Source organism: Hippocampus guttulatus, chromosome 12 (genome assembly GCF_054856545.1).
Source record: "Hippocampus guttulatus isolate MCC_2025c chromosome 12, RoL_Hgut_1.0, whole genome shotgun sequence".
NCBI lineage: Eukaryota > Metazoa > Chordata > Actinopteri > Syngnathiformes > Syngnathidae > Hippocampus > Hippocampus guttulatus.
In genome coordinates, this window is record NC_141272.1 from 4,245,523 (window position 1) to 4,267,439 (window position 21,917).

A 21,917-nucleotide genomic window follows, 5' to 3' on the forward strand; every position below is an offset into this window, starting at 1 on the left:
CATCTTGATCAGATGAAAGACTCTTTATTGAACCTCCAGCGGGGTATCGGATTGAGGGACTACAGCTCGGAAAACGATGACAAGAGGACTCACTACCACTGACCCGCTGCCGCAAACAAGGCCATGATGGGCATGCTGTGCAATAGTGGACCGTTTTTTTGTTTTTTTAATGAGTCTGTATGCAGGGAGATTAAGACAAAGCAGGTCCAGAAACAGGAAGAGTGCGGGGAGGGGAGAGGTCGCAGACGGGACGTGACAAGATGTCTCCAACAGCACCGACGCCATCCTACTGTAAGCCATGTGTGTCATCCCGGGGATCAGGCAGGGAGAACGTTCACACTACTGCATGCATTTCGACATCTTGCATCAACTCCTGTCAGTATTCATGTGGTTCTAATTCCAGTCTGTGTGTCTCAAAAACAACTGGAAGAGGGGAGTCAGGGTTCATTTGGAGAGTTCGGTCTTTTTACTCTCTTGACTGTTCCTCAACGTCCCCCTAGAGGTCCTCGCTGCAGCTTCTCTTTCAGGGTCGGACAGCCGACTGCAGTTGGTTTGACCATCATCTTGCAAATCTGGCCCCAGTGGTCTTTGTCAGGGCTGGTTCCCTGTCAGACAGCCAAATATGAAGACAACACAATCTGCTTTGACAATGTTTGCTTCTGCGCACCGTTAAATGAACCTTTACCAGTCAAAGATGGTCGAATGTAGAAATAGAATGTGTGCATCGATTAGAAGACTTCAAAAAAGAGACACTGCAGCCAGACAAGTAGGGAGACGTCTTCTTACATGTTTTGTTACTAAACTGTGACTATATCTCTTGAGAAGTGTTTCAAATTCGAAAGAATTCTATGAATATATTTGAAATATATATATATAAGAGTATTTCATTATTTAATGTATATATTTCAAAATATATGAGCATTACCTATATTTATTGTTCATTTATGTACATAAGAAATGAGAGCTCTTGTGCTGCTGAATAATTTCTAAAGAAAAAAGTTTTCATGTTTAAAAAAAATGCATGCCAGATATGTCTGTGACATGTCCAGTGTGCAAGTACAATTCTGCGATTATATTCGCGCGTGTGCGTGTGCGTGTGCGTGTGTGTGTGTGTGTGTGTGTGTGTGTGTGTGTGTGTGTGTGTGTAGAGTGTGACATTTTTACCATCCCACACGTGGGGTTTTTTTTTTTCCGTTCCTTGTTCCTACAGCCAGACTGCCTTTACAAAAAATGTAAGGCTTTGGGATGCAGCCTTGCATTAGCTCCAACCACATTGAAGTTTGCAATGGAAACCTTGTTCTTGCATTTGTTTGGAAAACTACATCAATCTATTTGCTGTAACCAGTGGTGTTTTGGGGGGGGGTTGTTTTTTTAAATGGAAAAGTAGCTGATTTGGCACCAACCACCAATCAATGTACTTCACCACACAGAAAACATATTTAGTTTAAAACAACACAAATGTACTAAAGTTCTACTGGTCGCAATGTCTTTGTGCAGCAACTTGTTGCCGGGTAGAACTCTTACCTACTAAAAATGATTGTTCCCCCTATCTCAATACTAATTTGCCATGTGCGGGTCACATTCACTATGATGTTTCTATCATAACGTGGGGTGAAGAGCTTTTTTTCCCCAAATAACCAAAAAAAGGACTTGGTGAGTTGGCAGTGGCCCAGTTAAAGTCAGACACCAATTGGGCATTAAAACGGAATTTAAAACTATGACATGACTTTATTTATCGGATGGATATAGAAAGTGAAAACCTCCATGTTCAGATTTCAGTTGAATTTACAGGTTAGAAGTCACAATTTTTGAAAAACATTTTGACTTTTTTTTTTCCTCTAGTTTTTATGGTTGAATCTGGGACCTTCACCCGCTTTTTCTACTGTACAACAACTACATCTTCTCAATTGAATCATTATTCTGTATATGCGATGAAATAGTGGGGCCACACTGAAAAAAAAATTATCTAATGAAGGAAAACTATAAACGATAGTAAAACTAGAACTCACAAATGGCCGCGTGGGCACTGTGGCCGTCCCCTTTGAAGTGGATGCTGTCCCATTGTGAATCCCCCCCCAAAATTGACCCCTCCCCAAAAAGTAAAAACGTCCTACCAATAAAATGTAAATATAATGAGGGAAGGGCGGGAAAAAATATCAAACTTTTACAAGTATTAAATCTTAATACAGGACTACGTAAAGTTAAAATCATCCATCTTTCCATTTTCTAATCCAGTTATCTTCAGAAGAGTTGCTGGCGTGCTGGAGCCTATCCCAGCTGTCTTTGGGCAGTCGGCGGGGTACACGCTGAACCGGTTGCTAGACAATAGCAGGGCACACAGAGACAAACAACCATTCGCGCTCACACAATCACATCAAGGGACAATTTAGAGTGTTCAATCAGTCTGCCAATGCATGTTTTTGGAATGTGGGAGGAAACCGGGGTCAACTCACCCAGGCAGGGGGAGAACCTACCTCTGCACAGTGAGGCAGACGTGCTCACCACTTCCTCACCATGCCACCCAAGTTAAAATCAATATGAAAAATGACAAGGATAAAGCCATAATACAATGTATATCATATAAGAACCGATAGATGAGGACTTTTGATGATCTTGAAAAAAATCTTTGTGAGGAATTTTGGTTTTTCCGCCTTAAGTTTTTTTCTTTTTTTTAATGTATTTTTGTAAAATTAAAAATGAATTATTTTAATTTTGTAACTGTTTTTACATTCCTCATCGTGTTAATATCAAAAACTATGGAGCTGTTATTTTTCTTGATATCACAATCTGCTGCATCTGCTGGGGCACTGCCACGCTAATTCAAAATGGCCGCCAGAGGCAACGTTACTCATCGCTTTGTCCCAAGATGTCACACTCTTCCCTAAAGTGCGCCAATTTGAATGACTCCAACTGTTTTCAAGTGTTTGTCTGTGTTGGATGCAGCATGACAATGAGCATAACCAAATGAACGAATTCTAGAAATATGTAGTCATGTTGTATGTTGTTCATGAGTAGTAGATTGGCTACAAGAGCATGACTAGAAGACGAAACCTTTTAGCTGAACTTCAGCCGTAACTTAGAGCACTTCCAAACTAAAGTAAGAGAAGCACTTTATTCCATCATTTCCCAAATGGTGACTTGCATTTTGGTCTTGATGAGAATTACTTGATCCCCTGAAAAGTATATTTCTGCATTCTTCAATGTTTGTTCTATGTACTTGTGATGTATAGGAAGGAAAAGGAATCTTAACTTTGTGTGTGTGTGTGTGTGTGTGCGTGTGTATGCGTGTGTGTATGCGTGTGTGTGCGTGTGACTAACACGGATGAACTCCTGCTGTGTGGGGGCTCACTCTAAGGTTGTTTTTTCTACGTGTTTTACCGCTACATGTTTTAATATAAATATATTGGAAAGAGAGAAAGAGAAACCACAATGGAAAACTTGATGACACTGAAGGCTTATAAAGAGAATCTATGCTTCATTTTTATGATGGTACAGAATGTCGTGAAAAAATGTGAAATGAGGAACTCTTTTTACTTTTCCAGATGATTTTTCTTTGATATTGTTTTGTTGAAGAAACAGTCAACTAATCGAGCTGGAGAGCCAGTGTATAATATCGTGTATTTCAAGAGCAGGTATTGAACTCAATGTGTCATTCTATTTATTTTTTACAACAAATCTTATTTAGATTACTCCAGGTATACTATTGAATAGTATCAGCGACTGTACCTGCATTGTATTGAAGATTGTGTTGTCAGTGTACAGCAGTGGAACACCTTGATGGTATTAATTGGCATTAATCAACATAGTAATTGCAAAAATAACAACAAAAAAACAACACTCTCTTTGTTAAAGCAACAGAAAAGAATAATCGGGGTATTTGATCTAAAACGACCCCAATTCAGAACTTGGCTACAATATACTGTATATGCCATACATTGTATCTAAGGTAGGCAATGCTGCTATTTTTCATCGTAATGGAATGCTTTGTTGGTGTTAATTGGAATCCATCCGTCCATTTATTGTATTGTCTCAGGAGTTTAAAAAAAAAAGAAAAACATGATAAAAGCTATAGGAAGAAATAATCGCTGCCATGTAATACTATTTAGCTTGAAAGCACTGCGGCAGTTACAAAGTGTACAGTAAGAAGTTGATGAATGTATGGGTGGGCGGCACGGTGGAAAACTGGTTGGCGCGTCCTCCTCCCAGTGCAGAGCGACATGGTTCCATTCCAGCTCCGGCCTTCCTGCGTGGCATTTGCATGTTCTACCCGTGCCTGTGTGGGTTTTCTCCGGGTACTCCGGTTTCCTCCCACATTCCAAAAACATGCTTGGCAGGCTGATTGAACACTGCAAATTGTCCCTAGGTGTAATTGCGAACACGGATGGTTGTGGGTCTCAGTGTGCCTTGCGACTGGCTGGCAACCGGTTCAGGGTGTCGTCCTACCCCCCCCCGCCTATTGCCCCAAAGACAGCTGGGATAGGCTCCAGCCTGCCCGCGACCCTTGTGATAATGAGCAGATTAGAAGATGCATGGATGGATGAATGTATGGGCGTATGGATCGCAGTTGATCAGTGTCCTTAAGAGATCACTAAATTAATGATAGGTGATCAGTGGTCTCGATGGCAGTAAATGATAAACAAGTTTCTTTTCACAAGCCAATGAAAAAACTAAATAAATATAGCACTTCTCAGAACACTCAGATGCAGCCCCTTTGTTTAGGTCAAATTGTTACATATTGTTGCTCTAACATGGGAAATGACCCCTGCTTCAGTCTAAAAGAGTTCTACTGTATGTTTAGTTTTCTTTCTTTTTATTTTTTTAGAAAATGCTTTGAACTTCTCCAAGGATCATTTTAGTAACATTTCTATTTCAAGATAAATATATACAGTACGGGGCGGCCCGGTAGTCCAGTGGTTAGCACGTCGGCTTCACAGTGCAGAGGTACCGGGTTCGATTCCAGCTCCGGCCTCCCTGTGTGGAGTTTGCATGTTCTCCCCGGGCCTGCGTGGGTTTTCTCCGGGTGCTCCGGTTTCCTCCCACATTCCAAAAACATGCATGTCAGGCTGATTGGACGCTCTAAATTGTCCCTAGGTGTGAGTGTGGGCGTGGATGGTTGTTCGTCTCTGTGTGCCCTGCGATTGGCTGGCAACTGATTCAGGGTGTCCCCCGCCTACTACCCGGAGATGGCTGGGATAGGCTCCAGCACCCCCCGCGACCCTAGTGAGGATAAAGCGGTTCGGAAAATGGATGGATGGATATATACAGTACGTATATGCTGTCTGGGTGTGTATCTCCAGTGCGCGTGCGCACACACACTCACACACACACACACACACACACACACACACACACACACACACACGCATGCACACACAAACCATCTTGAGATAAGAAATCCAACCTGCGCTGCGCGTAGGCTTTCTTTGACTTGCTGATGATTTTTTTTGTTTTGTTTGTTCTGCCTGATGGAGACTAAAAGACAGAGTGGCTTTCTGGTTCTTGTGAAGTAGAAACTGAACGTATGAATAAAGAAACAAAGCTGATACATGTGCTCTCCGTGTTGAGCTTTCTCACTAGTCTAACAAGTGTGACCTCAGGAGAGTTGAAACACCGCATGAGTAGAGAAGTGGTTCTGGTAAAATTCAATATTCACCAAGTGCTACACTTCCTAATATGAAGTACATTACAAAGACAGACTTTAAAATATTGATGACAAAAGCTTTTTGGGAGCGAGGGGGCAAAAGGGGGTTACTACAGTAGAGTGGGTCCCCATAGACCATCTGTTATATCTCTTTGCACTTTCAGTAATCCTCTCAATCTCTTGTCGATGACCTCATTTAGCACACAAACTTGAACTACATGAGGAATCAAATATCATCACCTTTTGGAGTTAAACAAAGACGGCAAAATATGTAAATAAATAAATAATAGAAATTTGATTTTACTGGAGGACTGCACAGTGACTGACTGGGTATTTCGGTTTCCTCACACTTTCCAAAAACATGCATGGCAGGTTAATGCGAATGGCTGTTCATCTGAGTGTGCCCAGGGATTGGCTGGCAACCGGTTCAGGGTGTCCCCCGCCTACTGCCCGAAGACAGCTGGGATAGCCTCCAGCACAACCGCGACCCTCGTGAGGATAAGCAGGTTAGAAACATGGATGGATGGATGGATGATTTTACCGGATTTATTTTTGTGTTTCTGCAAATTGGCTGGCAACCAGTCCCGGGTGTAACCTGCCTCTCGTGCAAAGTCAGCTCGAAAAGGCTACAATAAAATGCATAAATGGATGGGTGTTTGATTTGTTGCGACTATTTGCTTTCTTGTAACCTATTGAAAACAAATTACACCGATTTTTAAAATGTAACAGTGACCAACAATCAACACCGCATAAGAAATGGATGTAATGATAAGAAACAATGACTTAATTGAAAACGCAAATTGTCGCCGTTCTATTCCTTCTTATCTAGACCAATTTAAATGTGACAAAGGTCCTGATTCATTTCAAATCTGAACAGAATGATCCCAATAAATTATTCATGTATTCATTGCACATTATCTTACCAGGAAAGAAAAAAAAGTTCAAATGTTTTAATAAACATACCCGGTACATGTAATGTTACATTTGCTACCATCCAGATTTGTTTCTTTGTTGTGTTTTGGGTTTTTTTGCATTTATGGTGGGAGTGTCCATATAAGTGCTGTGTAAAGTCTTGTCCAGCACATTCCAAAAATTCCCAACGGAGTTAAGGTCTAGACTCACTGGTGGCCAATGCCTGAGTGAAAATGATGTCTCATGTTCCTTCAACTAACCTTTCACAAAACATTCACTCGAAAGAAAGCTCTGTTCATTCAGTGGATTCGCGTCATGGGCTCACCTCACTTTTTGGGCTAACATTTCACAACTGATCAGAAAACATGCTTGGATAGTGATCAATTCTTTCAGTGCCCATCGCCCGGTATTGATCAGACCACATTGCACTTTGCTATACATTCTAAAATGAAGCCTCTGTGCTCCAATGACTGTAGCTTCAAGTTACTTTCTTAAAACAACCCAGCTGTTTATGGCCAATCTGCTTTTGTTATTTGTATGACGTGCACCAAAATAATATTGTTTAAAAGGCCAACACATATCCACAAGTTTTCTCGATTATATTTCATCAGTCATAACCAGGGCAGTCATACAGGCAAAAACATAGCATGGGGAGAAAATTCCATTTAATGGAGCAAAGACCAATGTGCAGTAAGGCCAATGCGAGCTCAAATAAATTAAAGTTGAAACATGCAACATGAAATTATATCGATCACTCACATCGATCCCAGCTGGGGTAGCAAGCAATTACATTACGGGTGTCAGTGAATGGGCAGACATTTGCGTGGGGTGACGAAGGAAGTGTAGCAGTGATGGCGAAGCTAAGGGAAGCAGCGCTGCAGCTCATCTGGAAGGATCTAAACTTTGGAACAGGAGGACGATTATTTAAGTCTGGACAAAAGCATTTACAACTAGCTGTTGAGAGAGATGCTCGTCTCCATCCTGACTATTGTCGGGATGCCCTTGAGCGAGAGTGTGACCCTGCCCCTAACCTCTGCCTACTTCCTTGCGTGCCCACATGTGTGTGTGTGTGTGTGTGTGTGTGTGGCATGAAAGAAAAATAAACAGCGTGTGAATTTTATTTCCCCATGCAAGACCAGAAATAGCATAGTGAGTTTTTAAAACTGGATGAACCTTGCACCAAATAAAGAACCCATTGTCCTAGCTGCCCAGTGCAATATGCAAAAAGTGTACGTTTGAAAAGCGTATGTCATTTTGGTTCAATTTCACGATTCAATGCTACTTGGTGTTAGTCTCTTACAGAAAATCTCAGCAAAATATCCTCAGATTTGTGATTGTAATACCACTGTGTGTACGCATCTCTGTCCTGGCTGCTCAGCGCACAGTAGGCTAAAGTGACCGCAATTGTAAAATCGTTACAGAAGCTGCATTTAGCCTTCATGCGATGAGTCTCACCTTCCGGTCGTAAACACTCACCTCAATCTGCATGTTTGACACCACCCCCGTAACGGTTCAGGGTGAGTACACTCATTTTCCCATTTGTATAACCTCAGCACTGCGAGGAAATTGACTAAACAATAGTTCCCACATGCTCGCCAAATGTTACAATGTTACATAAAAAAAAATTAAAATCCCTTTTGTTAATGAATTTTATTGTGGCCTTATGCTGGATCAGGTTGCGTTGTCATGGAGGAGAACAACGGCTCTGTGAATGTTTTCTCACTCCTGTAGTCAAGTAACATTTTCGAAGCATCCCACAGCCAGATGAAAGCTATTAATGCATGCAGTGCATATCCAATGGGAGGATGTGAACTATTTACTTAGTTGAATCCAGGTGCTGACTTTTATTTGGCTATTGAGTGGTTCTTTTCTGCTGGAACCATGAGAGCTTTTTTTTTTTTTTTAATTGTCCTGCAGCCTTATCTCTCTTCTAATTCCTTCAGCATTATTCTTTCTAACACTTTTACAGAGAGAGAGGGGGCCCTCCCCCTCAAATATTCCACTCTCCCTCCCCATCAGGGGGGGACGAGGAGATGGGTGAGGTCGCCTTGTCTGGAATGAATCAAGGGGGATGGGACGGCCGTGGCTCGCAGACACCCCCATCCGCCTCTGGCGCGCCAATCCCGGCCCGGATGGGAACGTGGACTGTGGCGGAGCGAGGGCGGGGCTCCGTGGCAGCGTTTGACAGCTGCAAAAATAGAAAATGTATCGCGCTCAGAAGATGAGGGGAAGCATGCTGCTCCCAGCACACTCTTGGAGAATGGAGCCAGCTCCATCTTCGGCGTAAAGAAACTCGTTTTGGGGGTGTCATTTATTTATTCTTCCTGTTGTCTCGAAGCCATTTGGACTATGCACCGCGCCTTCTCCTTCCCGGTGACGGTGGAGCGTAGCCGGACTAAGGAGCGCCTGGAGGCCAGTCTGGCCGGTTTGTGTGAGCTGGAGCTCCGCAAGCAGCGTCAGGAGGGGCTAGTGCTCGGGGCTCTGGCGTTGGGCGACCCCCGGCCCCCACAGGAGCCCCCCACTTCAGGGGACGTGTCCTGGTTCAGCTGCTGGGGCCAGGATAACCTGACACTGAGGCGCCAGCTGGTAAGGACTTTTATTTATGATCATTTATTTATTTATGACACTTTATTTGGATTCCTGGAAGTCCAACACCCCCTCGCCCCTAAACCCGCTCCAAACTGTTTGCGTTGCGTGATTCGCTTGCTCACTTTTACTTTGGGCTTTTTGCTTTTGGTGCAGAATGAGAGCTTTCTGCGAGGAAAAAAAAAGTTACCCAACTTGATTAATAGGTTCTCTGTTAGCTGGGGCTGGAGGTTTTTGGCCTGTGGGCGAGCAGATCAGGGGGTGGAGCAGCAGCCGCCGTTTGGAGCCCAGGCCGACTATTTAATGGCCCATTGTTCCTCCATCATGGACTTTTGTGCCTTTTTACTGCTTTACAAGCGTACTCTTATTGCAGCTTTCTCCACATCATAAAGACATGACTGATTTTCAGTGCTTTGCTTGTGGCCAACGTCATTATCTCATAATTGATGAGGTTCTCTCAGTGGATTAACAGATTTCAAAGTGGGTGACACGAGTTTTACGGCAGAGAGAGGAGAGGATTATGAATTCTTTTTTTTTTTTTTTGCACGAGCATCTCATACACCAACTTTTATGCACCGCTGAGCATCAATGTTACTGTACAGTGTACATAATGCTGCTGTTAGAAGCATTACGGTGATTGTTCTTGTTTCTCATCGCTGTTCTGTAGTTCTCGGCCAACTGTTTGGAGCTTGTAACAAAAGGACGCATTTATTTGATGAATGAGGTTGAATGCAGAATTAAATCAACCGCCACATCTTTACACCTCGTCCTCCTCCTCCTCCCCACAACCGGGGGCCCTAACAATAGATGCATATGGACCAGAATACTAATGTTACCCGTTGCGAGGATGGTGGCTTTGAACACGGCCGGTCACAACATTAGGAACACCTGAGCAAACCATTGTGTTCCAAAAACGAATGATGGACCAAATGTCCATCAATCAATTTTCTATACCGCTTATCTCTCCCAGCTGACATCTGGCGAACGGCAGAAGAAACTCTGGGTTGGTCACCAGTCAATCACAGGGCACATGTAGAGACTGAATACACTCACATTCATGCCATCACTGTGTGGGAACAGAAACCGCACAGACGTGAGGCTTATGTTACACGACACCATCTCCGTATACGTTTTGTCTGTAAATAAATAAATGACTGAAGGAACAAATAAAGAAATGGTAAAGTGTTTCTAAGATGTGGACCGTATGTTAGCTAGGTAGAATAATTAATATTGTTAAATGCATCTGAAAGTGTCAATCTGTATTGCGCTTCAGAAAATGAATGGGTGGATCATACGTTTGAATTCGTGCTTTGGGATCTCACCAAGGTGAAACGAATTAATTGCTCCGGTTTCCTCCCACATTCCAAAAACATGCATGGCAGGCTAATTGAACACTCGAAATTGTCCCTTGGTGTTAGTGTGAGCGCGCATGGTTGTTTGTCTCTGTGTGCCCTGCGATTGGCTGGCAACCGGTTCAGAATGCCCCCCGCCTACTGCCCGAAGACAGCTGGGATAGGCTCCAGCGTGCCACGCGACCCATGTGAAGATAAAGCGGATCGGAAAATGGATGGATGGATGGATGACCTGACTCTCATGCAGGAAGTGGGGGCTCGGTTCCAACTCAGTGACGTTGATGGTCTGAATGGTCCCTCTACGTGGAAACCAACCAGGAAATGGCATCGTACCTCAGTCACATCTCAGATGTTTAACACAAAATTCTTACTTGTCATACAACTGCAAAACAAAATAAAGTTAAGTACTTCAAAATGGAACACTAATGCTCATATCATGACAACTCTGACAAAAAAAAAAATCAACATTCACGATGTTCGCAAACACTTGCCACCCAGGGGGTTACGGGCGACAGCATGTACATCATTTTACTCGAACTGTATTCTCAACTGCTTCCAATTTCAGTCTGCCTTTTTCATGTAACTTTGGGTGTTTAGCCTTCCACTTCTCTTCTTATGTTCTTCTTCACTTAACACTCTTTGTCAAGGCTACTCCTTTTGGAACAAGTCGTTACCAAAGAGGCTAAAAAAGCCAAATAAGCAACGTACACACCCAGTTAATCCTGAGATGTTTCTTGGGGTATGCTGACATGTTGGATGAGCTTGACTTTCATTTTTTTGTTCCACGTGGAAATACTGTATGTTCTACTTTCCCACATCATAATAAATTGCAAATTAACAAAAGAACAAATTGCAATGAAGGTTACAAGCCAATGTTGTCATTTAATGTGACATCCAGAAAATGTTGGCCAAAATTCCTAGTGGCTGGACCATAATTTGACTCGAGGTTCCACTATATCCTCCCTCTGATTAGATATTAGGGTGAATCCATAACAAGAGTGCGTGTTTCCACTCGGGAGACACAGTGAGCCCCCCCCCCCCCGACCCCTCCGCTCTCCACCCCACCTTGCCGGAGCAAGCCAAGTTAAAAGTGTGTCCTCATTCCAAACGAAGGAGAAGCAGTTGTTTCAAGGTCTGCAAAGGAGACGCATGCCGTTCTCCCAGGAGGGGGTGGGGGGGGGGGGGGGCGGCTTGGGGATGAAGCATAAGGGGGAGCGGGGAGGTGGGTGTTTCCTGATTTCCCCCTCTTCCCAACATATGTGGATCGATGTCTATTAACTCTAACCCAAGCGTATGAGTAATTGCGCAAGTCATGTCCTGACAGAATAGATGGCGGCCGTCGAATTAAATGCAGTTCGCCATGTGTGTCGGAGACAACTCCCCGTCTCGTTTAGAGTGTGTAGCTGTGGCGGGACTGTGGTTGTACTGTATGTGTGTACACAGTGGTGCCCCCCCCCCTTGACTCCCCCCTTGGCTGAGACTGCTGCTGGTCTACAGTGTGAGGCGTTGACAGGGTTGGGATGGCAGACAGCAGCTGGTGACGCATGAAGAGCTGATCTCCTGTCCACTCAATGCTATTGTTAAGCGGACACACTGTACATGTCTAGAAGCAATGGCAGCGAGTTGGCAGCCCAAATAGCAGCAATTTCTTTCGTCATTCACTGCACTCACACGCCACCTTATTTGGTAATAGTACAGATACGGTAAGAGTTGTGTCCCGACAAGGAAAGTAATTCTCACTTTCTATGGACATCCTGAGAGGTATTTTTTTTAAGCAATCTTTTGACTTGTGTTTGTCGTGTTCAAGTGCACTCCATCATACTAAGAGGTATTTTGAGAAGCTTGACATTCATGTGTAACCCTTTGTGAACCTTCTGGGCCAGCAAGGCTTGGTTCTCTGCTGGCCTAAACACTTTACAAGGCACTGACCTACATTTACTACAGAAATTTCCATATTTGTTTCCATGAAATTTTGATGATTTATTCCCAACAGACTATTCTCTTCATTTCTCTTGGCTACCCTGCTTCCAGATGTTGTTTTTTTAATGTTTTTGTCACATTGTAAGATAAATAGTTCCTCTCAACTGCTACAGATGTTGTGCTGTGGATTGAGTTTGGACACCCCTGCCCTGTCATGTCCACATCATTCATTTAGTCTGATGGACCTGTCATGTCTTTTGTGTCCTTAAACGGAGCCCAGTGGAAAGTGCACAACCGCTGAGTCTTCACATTGCACTCATATTAGCACGCAGATGCTGTGCTGTCACAGCTGTCACTCACACGAGGGCAAGGTGGCACGCCACACTCCTTTCACAGCATATCATGACATCCCTCCTCCGTGCCTTAGCACCCTGTCGTAGCGTAAGCACCAGTCACAGAGGTTTTTCTGAACACAAGGCTCACTCGCGTGTTAGTTCGTTTGCCAAATAGCAAATCCAGTGTTCAAATGCAAAAACAAACAAAAAAAAAGAGTGTGCAAGAGTGATTCAATCCGTGGATATGTTTCTGAGGGGACAACTTTGAAACGCACACCCTGGGAAATGAGCACCGTTTAGGGTCACATTCTATCACACGAGCGAATGACTTGTTGGGCTGTCTAGAATGTGCAAGGACGTTGCTAAGAGACACAAAATACATGTTGTGTTTTCATTTGCAGAGGGCACGCAGCATATCATGCATCACCAACATCATCGTCTTAGCCACATCTTGAACATATGATGTGCCTTTAGTTCAACTAGCATGGCGAGAGTCCAATTCCTTCCATAGTTTGAGCATGAGATGCCGGTACAGTGCCTGTATTTGTCTGCAAAATTTCGATCTAATTCCTCTTGAGATCAAAGAGCTGGAGACTCAAACAGCATATTATGCACTGTTTTGAATGAAGAAGCTTGTTTTCTTACCATATTAAGGAAATATGATTTATGTAGCTCTTTTCACGGGGAGGACTTTCAACGGCCAAACTCTGTCCCACTCAAGGTTTCCGAAAACAAACAAAATACTCCAACACTATAATTGAAAATGCACACAAATTTACGTTCAAAACAAAAAGGCTTTTAAGAAAATGAAAACCGAATTGACATCTTACTTTTATGAAACGAACGGAAATGTCCTTCGCTTTTATCTGTGTCAGTTATTTTGGTGTTCATTTCAAAGGGATTCAGTATTGGTGTACATCTGTGTGCCCTGCGATTGGCTGGCAACCGGTTCAGGGTGTCCCCCGCCTACTGCCCGAAGACAGCTGCGATAGGCTCCAGCACCCCCCCCCCCGCGACCCTCGTGAGGATTAGAAAATAGATGAATGGATTGATAGATAGATGGTATACATTTGTAGCTACAGAAGAAGGAAGATCAAATCGTTGTTTGAGAATTGTACATTACTGTATTGTACAATAATTGGAGACCTGTTTTGTCCGGGGGGGTTTTTCGATTAAAATGAAGCATTTTCAAGAAAAAAAAAGTCACAATTTTGCTCTGAAAATGAATTCCGACTAATTTAATTACCGGTTAAAAAAAAAAAGTCAAAACAAAATAAAATATGAAAAATCCAAAAATATGACAACCCTGTTGTTAATCCCCCGCGTTAGTATGATGAAACACTTGTCCACGTCGTAGGGCAGCAATGTCCTATTTCTCAGTCATCTGGATGCGATGTGTATGATTTGAAAGATGACCTTCAGGTTAGTGTTCATGCTTTTTAATGCGAGTTAAAGTAGTTTAAAAAAGGTCTTGGGATGCTTTGTGTGACCAAAAAATAAGTGTCCTTGTCTGTGTGTGTGTGTGTGTGTGTGTGTGTGTGTGGCCTCCCACAGCCTTGTCTGATTTAATTATAGAAGGTCCAGGAGTGCGGCTGTCTCATTGGTCCATTCCATAGATGTTTATATCCTGGTGACGAACCACTGACTGGTTTATGATCTCAGTCTCCTTCAGCACAACCAGTGAGGGTTATTTTTCCTCCCCATTTTAGTATCTTTGTATCACAAGTATCTGCCCTCTCATCTTCCTCTACACTCTGAATATAGAGCGGTGGAGACAAAGAGAAATTAGTGGCGATGTTTGTCATCGATTGGTCCCGGTAGTCTCGTGTAGCTGCTTTCTGGTTAGGTGATGTGGGTTGAGGGTCGTCGTCCGTTTGGCCCCATCCCCCCACCATCCCAAGGCTGAGGATGCTCTAAAAGGGTAATGATAGATTGTGTGCAGTGTGTTGAAAGCATTATGAGGGCATCAATAATAGACAATAAATCTCACAGCAGCCTTCTCAAAGCTCCTCGCAATAAAGTACCTTGCTGTATGACTCGTCAAATGCGGTAAAGCGTCATCGTGCTTTTTTACCAAAACAGCACCAGGGTGGAAACTGTGTGAAAGAAGGCAATTCATTGTGTGTAACGGCATTATTGATTCAGTGATTTTGAATGGTTTTAATGGCAAAAACAATGTTCCCCATCCGCTTCAGGTCTCTAGCACACAAGAACATATTGCTGGAGGGATGATTACAGCTTTGTTTGGCCCAAGACAATAAGCGGCCTTTTTGAGACAATAGGAATGACAGCATTTGTGGGTGGGGGGGTGACAAGGTTATTGGGGAAGTATAGGTTAGCGTGGGTCAATTGACCCTCAGCAGCATTTGCATCATGAGTGTGCGTGAGACCAAAGAAGTCAACGTCCACATGCGTTTCTTCTCGTGAGCGAAGCACACACTTGAACAACAGGCGCAGAGATGGAACATAATGTCAATTTGAGACCATGCTGGCATTGCGTAACCTTTAATTCACTTCTGGCTGGTCACATGCATGGAGCAGCCTGAGGAGGGCCATTGTTGCTGGCTGGACTTGTCTGAGCAAAATAAAGCTTTAGCGTGTTGTTAGAGGTCAGCAGTTGTACAAAGATAGAGTGCTTGGATTATTTTAACAATGTAGTTGTTACTCTGGCTGTAATTTGGTGTGAGACTGTATTGCACAGGTATCAAACCCAAGGCCCGGGGTCCAGATCTGGCCCGCCACATCATTTGATGTGGCCCGCGAAAGCGAATCAAACATGTGGACTTCTATGATGCTTACTCAAATTTTTACCAAAATTTCAAACTAGCTCAGTCTTATCGAGATGCCACGCAAAAAAAAAAAAACAAAAAAACAAACAAAGAGCGTGTTTGTGTTTCAGAGTGCTCTTCAGAGTTCGCCGTGGGGTCTCATGCAAGCACTGGAGCAACAGGTGGGAGAGCTGCGTATCGACACCGACCATCACGATGCCGCTCAAGGAGACACAGGTGACAGTCGGCCGAGTTCAGGTACCTGTAATCAAGGGGAAGGACTCCAGGAGCCTTGTGAGCAGATGTAGTACTTCTTATTTGATCTGTGCGAGTACAGCATCATTTTGTATTGATTGCAGGCTCCCAAACCAACTTACCCAAGCTGGTGCACACTCACTGGCTACAACAATTGGTCCACTTGCGCAATCTAGCGACATCAAATATGTAACGTAATCACTATCATTTGCACAAGTAATACTTAAATACATATAAAACTGATTTTCAAAAAGAGGTTTTGGACACCGTGTCTATCCAAAGTGTCTTTATTTGCAGAATGGCAAAACCATTGAAAGAACGTACATTTTTCCTTGCAATACTATGGCAATTACTTATTTAAAGAAATGTTAAAAACGTGCTTCGAATGTCGTTCAATTGCAAACGCTAAAGAGCACATTGGAGTTATTATTGGTATTTTTTTTGTTTGTTTGTTTCCATCCCTTTGTTTGATTCTCTCAAAAAGGATGATTGACGATTGATGGAGATCATTTAAAACAAAGCAGAATGGAAGAATGGAACATAATGTTAAATGAAGTCTCTTTTTTTTGTTGTTGTTTGTTTGTACAATATTTTATTTGGAATAGAAGTAGCAATTGTATATGACTGATTTTGTGATTAAAAACTGTGCTTTACACTCCCATTATTTCAGTATGATCAAGCTTCGTGGACGCTCATTTTTCTCTTCAAGTATGATTTATTTGCATTTTCTACTGGATACTATTTATATTCCTTTAATGGCCACCTTGCAATGTGTGCTGTGAGAAGTGGAGCTTTGATTGCTATGAAGCAACCTTCTCTTCTCTCACACAAGCTCTACTTTTTTTTCTAGGTTTCTATGAGTCAAGTGAAGGTCAGTCGCCTAAAGGGAGAACTTGTTCCACGGAGCCCGCAGAAATGGTCTCTTCCTGGCCTTACACCAACGAAAGGCCCAAGTCTGTGGGTAAGAAAATAAACACACATGGTCCTCTTTCACCGTTTCCTGTTCCACGTGGACATCATTATAAGGCTTCTGTCAACAAATAATGACCCTGCTGCCTTTCTCTTTTATGTGCCTTAAGCATGCGTTGCTCGATCTTCTTACAGTATATAAAACATGCCTCTGTTCGCTCGTCAAGTGCAAAATGTTTGTTTTTTTTTAATTAGCGGGCTCAATAGATATTTGATAAATAAATTCCTATGAACAGTTTTGCCTTGGCAGAGGCATGTTCAAACTGTTTACAGCACTTCATCCACATTTTGTTATCACTTCACATTATCCACATGTTGCCATGCTATGTCGTTCTTACAAATCCAATTAATTATTTTCTACTCCTAACACCCCATGAGGACAAATGAGGATTTATTTAATTTTTGCAAAGGAATTTTCACATCCTTGATGCACTTTTGGCAGCAATCTCAGCCGTCAGTCATTATGATGCCAAAGCTTGACACCCCTATCTTTGGGCAGCTGTTTGTAGCACCTCTTAAGCTCTGACAGTTTTGATGGGAAGCATCGGTGCACAGTCATTTTCAGATTTTTCGCCACATTGACAATTTGACTTCTGTATCCCGGATCCACACTTTGTTACCATTCTTGTTCCAAGTTTCCCTTTCTTGCATGTTGTATAATGGGCAGTTATTTGTTTCGTGAATTTAGCGAGTACTATAATGTCACGAATCTGGCGTTTTTTCTGGGTGGCACGGTGGTCAACTGGTCCGCCTCACAGTGCTGAGGTCATCCGGCCTTCCTGTGTAGAGTTTGCATATTCTCCTCATGCCTGTGTGGGTTTTCTCTGGGTACTCAGGTTTGCTCCCACATTCCAAGAACATGCATGATAGGTTAACACTCTAAATTGTCCATAGGTGTGACGGTGCCTGTGAATGGTTGTTCGTCTTTGTGTGCCCTGCAATTGAATGGCCAATTCAGGGGTTATCCTGCCTACCACCCAATGACGGCTGGGATAGGCTCCAGCATCCCTGGCAAGATAAAGCGGATCAGATAATGAATTATGACTTATGAATATTTAAGCAGATGTAGATATAACAACCAGGCTACTTAAATATACTGGATTGCACAGGAAATAGATACGATATAATCTCCCACCACATTTACTTCAAAAAGTGTTCTCAATCTGGAATTCAATCTTTTTTTGTTGACCGCTGAATACTCAGTCTGCTGCCATAGAACTCCGCCAGTTAGAAGGAAATGCTTCAACCTGTTCTATCGAAAGCGGAAGTCGGTTGTGCATGAGCTCTGTTATCTGGTGCCAAAATTGTGGCGAGTGAAAATACAGACTGGTTTAACCACTCCCCACAGTGGTTGCTGAGCAAAAAGTCAATGTCAAGCCCTGATCATGTCACAATATCTTTCACAACAAAAACGGCGGCCTGGATGGAGGAATAGAAAGAGACGTGATTGATTTACAGCATACATGGCTGTGTTTGTAAAGTTATCACGATCGTGAAACGTGGTGACTTTATCATCCTGAAAGCATACAGGATTTATTTATCCATGCCCTTTTCCCTTTTGTATTCTGCGGCGATAGAGAAACAGTGGCCTCTTCCTGCTTAGCTTGCACTGTTGTTTGTTTCATTAATATACAGCAGGTGGCAGTTTAAAAGGTGTTTTTCTATAACAATGCCAGTTAAGCGTGTACCCCGCCAACTGCCCGATGACCCCTGGGATGGGCTCCAGCACAATAATTATAATAACAATAATAATCATGACAAAAATACAGTAAAATAAGAATAAATTAAAAAAAACCTTTGCAGACTGCTGTCGTTCATGAAAGTTTAGTGCATAGGTGTCAAGCTCAGGTCCTGGAGGGCCACTGTCCTGCATGTTTTCCAAGTCTCCCTGTTGCAACACACCTGATTCAAATGAACAGGTTCAATGTCAGGCTTCCGCAGCGCTTGCTAATGAGCTGTTCATTTGAATCAGGTGTGTTGCAACAGGGAGACTTGGAAAACATGCAGCACGGCGGCCCTCCAGGACCTGAGTTTGACACCTATGGTTTAGTGGTTCACTGTTGTCTGTGTTGCAGTCAGCTGGGGATAAGCACCAGCTGAAAATGGAGGGATGGAAGAAAGTCTGCTCTTCATGATGCCCCTGTCCGTGGTCTAATTATGTGCAATTCGTTCTGTTTTAGGAGATCCCCTCATGTTGAATGGGGAAACGGACATGACAGTTCCTCGAAGTGGCTTGCCTCGCTCATTTTCCGCACCACACCCACCCCTGGAGGGCATCGCTGAGGAAAGTACACCAGTGGACTCGTGGATGCTAGCGCCCAGCCGAGATGAGCAGCCCTGGCAGCAGCCACCTCCGGCGGATCAGGTGACAGAGGAGGACTACCAACAAGCCATGAGGGTGGAGGGTTACATACTTCATCTTGTCCAGCGTCACACCCTTTCGCCACGGCCATGTCAGCCTCGCACTACTCTAAGCCCTGACCCGCCATACAGCTTTACGCCTGCACATGCCCCCGTACACAGGAAAAGCCCCTCTCTTTCTACAGAGCAAGGACATCCAGGCCCTCAAGTTGAACTTTTGTCCACCCCAAAGAGCCCGAGTCGGGGTTGTGACCTTCCAGAGGGTGAGCCCTGCGGAGGAGCGGCCCCATCTTTGGAAGAGGAGCGTTATTTGATGTTGCCCTACCCCCAATGTAAGCCACACTCCCTGACTGGGAGGCTACCATCACCTCTGCCTTCCTTGGACCCTAACTGCGGTGCTGGGGCGCTTAACCTTTGTTGTGAACCCTCAACCCCCCAGCATTGTCTGCAGTCCCCAATCAATCACAAGCACAATTTAGTAAGTGCTCAATACATCCCAGGACAGGCCTGCCATGCCCCCTTACGCTCACCGAGACACTTCAACCCAGCGCAGTCCAAAGCCCACCAGGCATCCCCTGAACAGCACAACGCCAAGTCCAGAAACTCAAGGAAGGGCCAAAATGAAAAACAGAGGTCTAAAAAGTCGAGCGGTAAAACCGGCCGATCCCAGTCCGAAAACAGCCTCCTTGGCCAGCGGGTGCTGCCCGAGCGCAGGTACAGCACCACCGAGAGGCATCAAGGTAGAGGGGATCAGGCTCAAGGTCAAGTTGCGAAGATTCATGTCGCAAACAACAGCGACAAAGCAAACCGACATTGGTGTTCCAACCTGGAGCTCAGTCAAGACGAAGGGGAAAACCAGGTGGAGCAAGGACATCGGAGGCCACCTCGAAAGGCTCGCCACGGTCATGGTGGTCACCACCAGCAGCAGCATCCTCATCTTCATCATCATCATCATCAACATCAGCAACATCATCACCCGCTGCAGCATCAGCAGCATCAGCAACATGCGCAACGCTGGCACTCTGATTTCCAGCAGCGCGCACCACTTTGCCAAGGAGAGGACGCATATGAGGGAGCTGCCCCGGCCGAGTCCTCATCCAGCATGAGCGAAGTGTACTCGCCGGCCTCCAGCTCGCTCTCCAGCGACTCCGACGAGAGCGGGGGATTGGTGTGGCCCCAGCAGCTGCCACCTCGCCTCGCTAACACTTCCTCCTCGTCCTCACCCTCAGCGCAGGCTGCCGCCGCCAATCCGCCCGCCCAGCCAAAGGCCTTTGTCAAGATTAAAGCCTCCCACGCTCTCAAAAAGAAGATCCTCAGATTCCGCTCAGGATCCCTCAAAGTCATGACCACCGTGTGAACTGGTTTCAAACCCAAAGCATCAACTGTCAGTGGCAGCTTTTCTCGGCTCTGCGCTGTACTCTAATTACAGGCTGGCATGTCATGGTTGTTTCCTACAATGATCCACATCAAAACTGATGGTCTCCATCGTCCCTTAAATGACGTTAACTGACGTGATGCCAAATTACAACTGTTGACAAGCGTTCCATTGTTGCTATGGAGCTGATGTCCAAAGGAATTATTATTAATGACTCTTCCATTCATGCTTTATAAATTCCCCCTGTGTAAGGTAGCCTGGGAAACTACAATTTAAATGCTGTGCAAACGGCTTTGGCCATCATTAGCTTCTTCGTTTTACTAAATCGCAGGATTACGCAAACTACAAACTACAATTTCCTCAAAATGTTATTGGCGGGGAGTACATGGACTCAGGCACAAGCCAGAAGACTTTGGTAAAGATGTGGATAAAGGTGCCGAATCAGGAATTCATTTTCAGTGTTTGGGTCAGGTGATAAGGGTGGTCCCGTTTCATCTATCTCTCCAAAAAAGAAAAACAAATGACGTTAGACTGTTTTAAGGTACTGTCATGCTTCTACTCAGATTTTCTCAATAAATTCTCATGTGAACATGTACATCTCGCTGCACTATGTCTATGATGACTGGCTCCATTTGTTTTCAGTTGGCGTTGGCATCAGTTTGTCATCATGAGAGAAGTGCCTTAAAAGGCAAGATTCCAGTGGCCGAAACCGGGAAACAAACAAAGTAACACACTTGTAAATATGTAACTAAGTGTATATCCATGTTGTGGCCTTGTTCAGAATGAATGTAATTTTAAAATAAAATCTAAATGTTATGGTCTTCAGTATGTTTACAAGTGTGACATTTTTGATTCACAAATGCTTCTGATTGAATTAACAAGTACGTTTGAACAGATTTGCAAATACTTGGCGGCTAAATGGGCTGTCCGGTGGTCCAGTGGTTAAGCGTGTTACCGAAGTACCGGGTTCAATTCAGCTGTGGCCTCCCTGTGTGGAGTTTGCATGTTCTCCCTGGGTCTGAGTGTGTTTTCTCCAGGTACTTTGGTTTCCTCCTACATTCCAAACACATGCATGGCAGGCTGATTGAACACTGCAAATTGTCCCTAGGTGTGAGTGTGAGCATGGATGGTTGTTCATCTGTGTGCCCTGCTATTGGCTGGCAACCAGTTCAGGGTGTCCCCCGCCTACTGCCAGAAGGAGGCTCCAACACCCACCGCGACCCTTGTGAGGATAAGTGGATCAGAAAATGGATAGATGGATCGGGGGCTAAATGCTAAAATCTAGCATGTTTTCCCACAATGCAATGGTGTTTTGACTTGTGCATGCACAGTTGAAAAAAAGCTCTTGCGCTATGTAGGTTTAAGTTGTAATATTACCATTCATCGCTAGATGGCAGGCCATGCTTAGTTGCGCTTACACCAGGGCTTATACTGCCTTATACT

The 21,917-nt window shown here is 44.0% G+C and overlaps 2 protein-coding genes across 9 annotated transcripts in view; both read left to right on the forward strand.

The window, feature by feature from the left end:
• The window catches only part of gramd1bb (GRAM domain containing 1Bb), a 52,473-nt gene extending 46,928 nt beyond the window's left edge, over nt 1-5,545 (forward strand). For all 7 annotated transcript variants that reach the window (XM_086124972.1, XM_086124974.1, XM_086124973.1 and 4 more), the window contains one exon: nt 13-5,545. In XM_086124972.1, the coding sequence (XP_085981098.1) occupies nt 13-102 (90 nt within the window). In that variant the 3' untranslated portion in view covers nt 103-5,545. The remainder of the gene's footprint in view (nt 1-12) is intronic.
• A 2,897-nt stretch (nt 5,546-8,442) lies between these two features.
• On the forward strand, nt 8,443-21,299 carry LOC147196996 (dapper homolog 3-like). Of its 2 annotated transcripts, none has more exons than XM_086126374.1 (4): nt 8,443-9,139; nt 15,646-15,808; nt 16,620-16,730; nt 18,919-21,299. In XM_086126374.1, exons 1-4 carry the CDS (start codon nt 8,903-8,905, stop codon nt 20,454-20,456), a joined length of 2,049 nt encoding a protein of 682 aa, XP_085982500.1. In that variant the 5' UTR covers nt 8,443-8,902; the 3' UTR covers nt 20,457-21,299. The 2 variants fall into 2 exon arrangements, with proteins under 2 accessions (XP_085982500.1, XP_085982499.1); XM_086126373.1 differs by having other exon boundaries at nt 15,646-15,751.
• The last annotated feature ends 618 nt before the right edge of the window (nt 21,300-21,917 follow it).

Excerpts from the sequence above, each read along its gene's own strand:
- LOC147196996 (XM_086126374.1), top strand. The coding sequence starts at position 8,903 with ATGCACCGCGCCTTCTCCTTCCCGGTGACGGTGGAGCGTAGCCGGACT. Across the intron at positions 9,140-15,645 it reads TGACACTGAGGCGCCAGCTG|AGTGCTCTTCAGAGTTCGCC; the intron begins GTAAGGACTTTT and ends TTTGTGTTTCAG. Across the intron at positions 16,731-18,918 it reads CGAAAGGCCCAAGTCTGTGG|GAGATCCCCTCATGTTGAAT; the intron begins GTAAGAAAATAA and ends GTTCTGTTTTAG.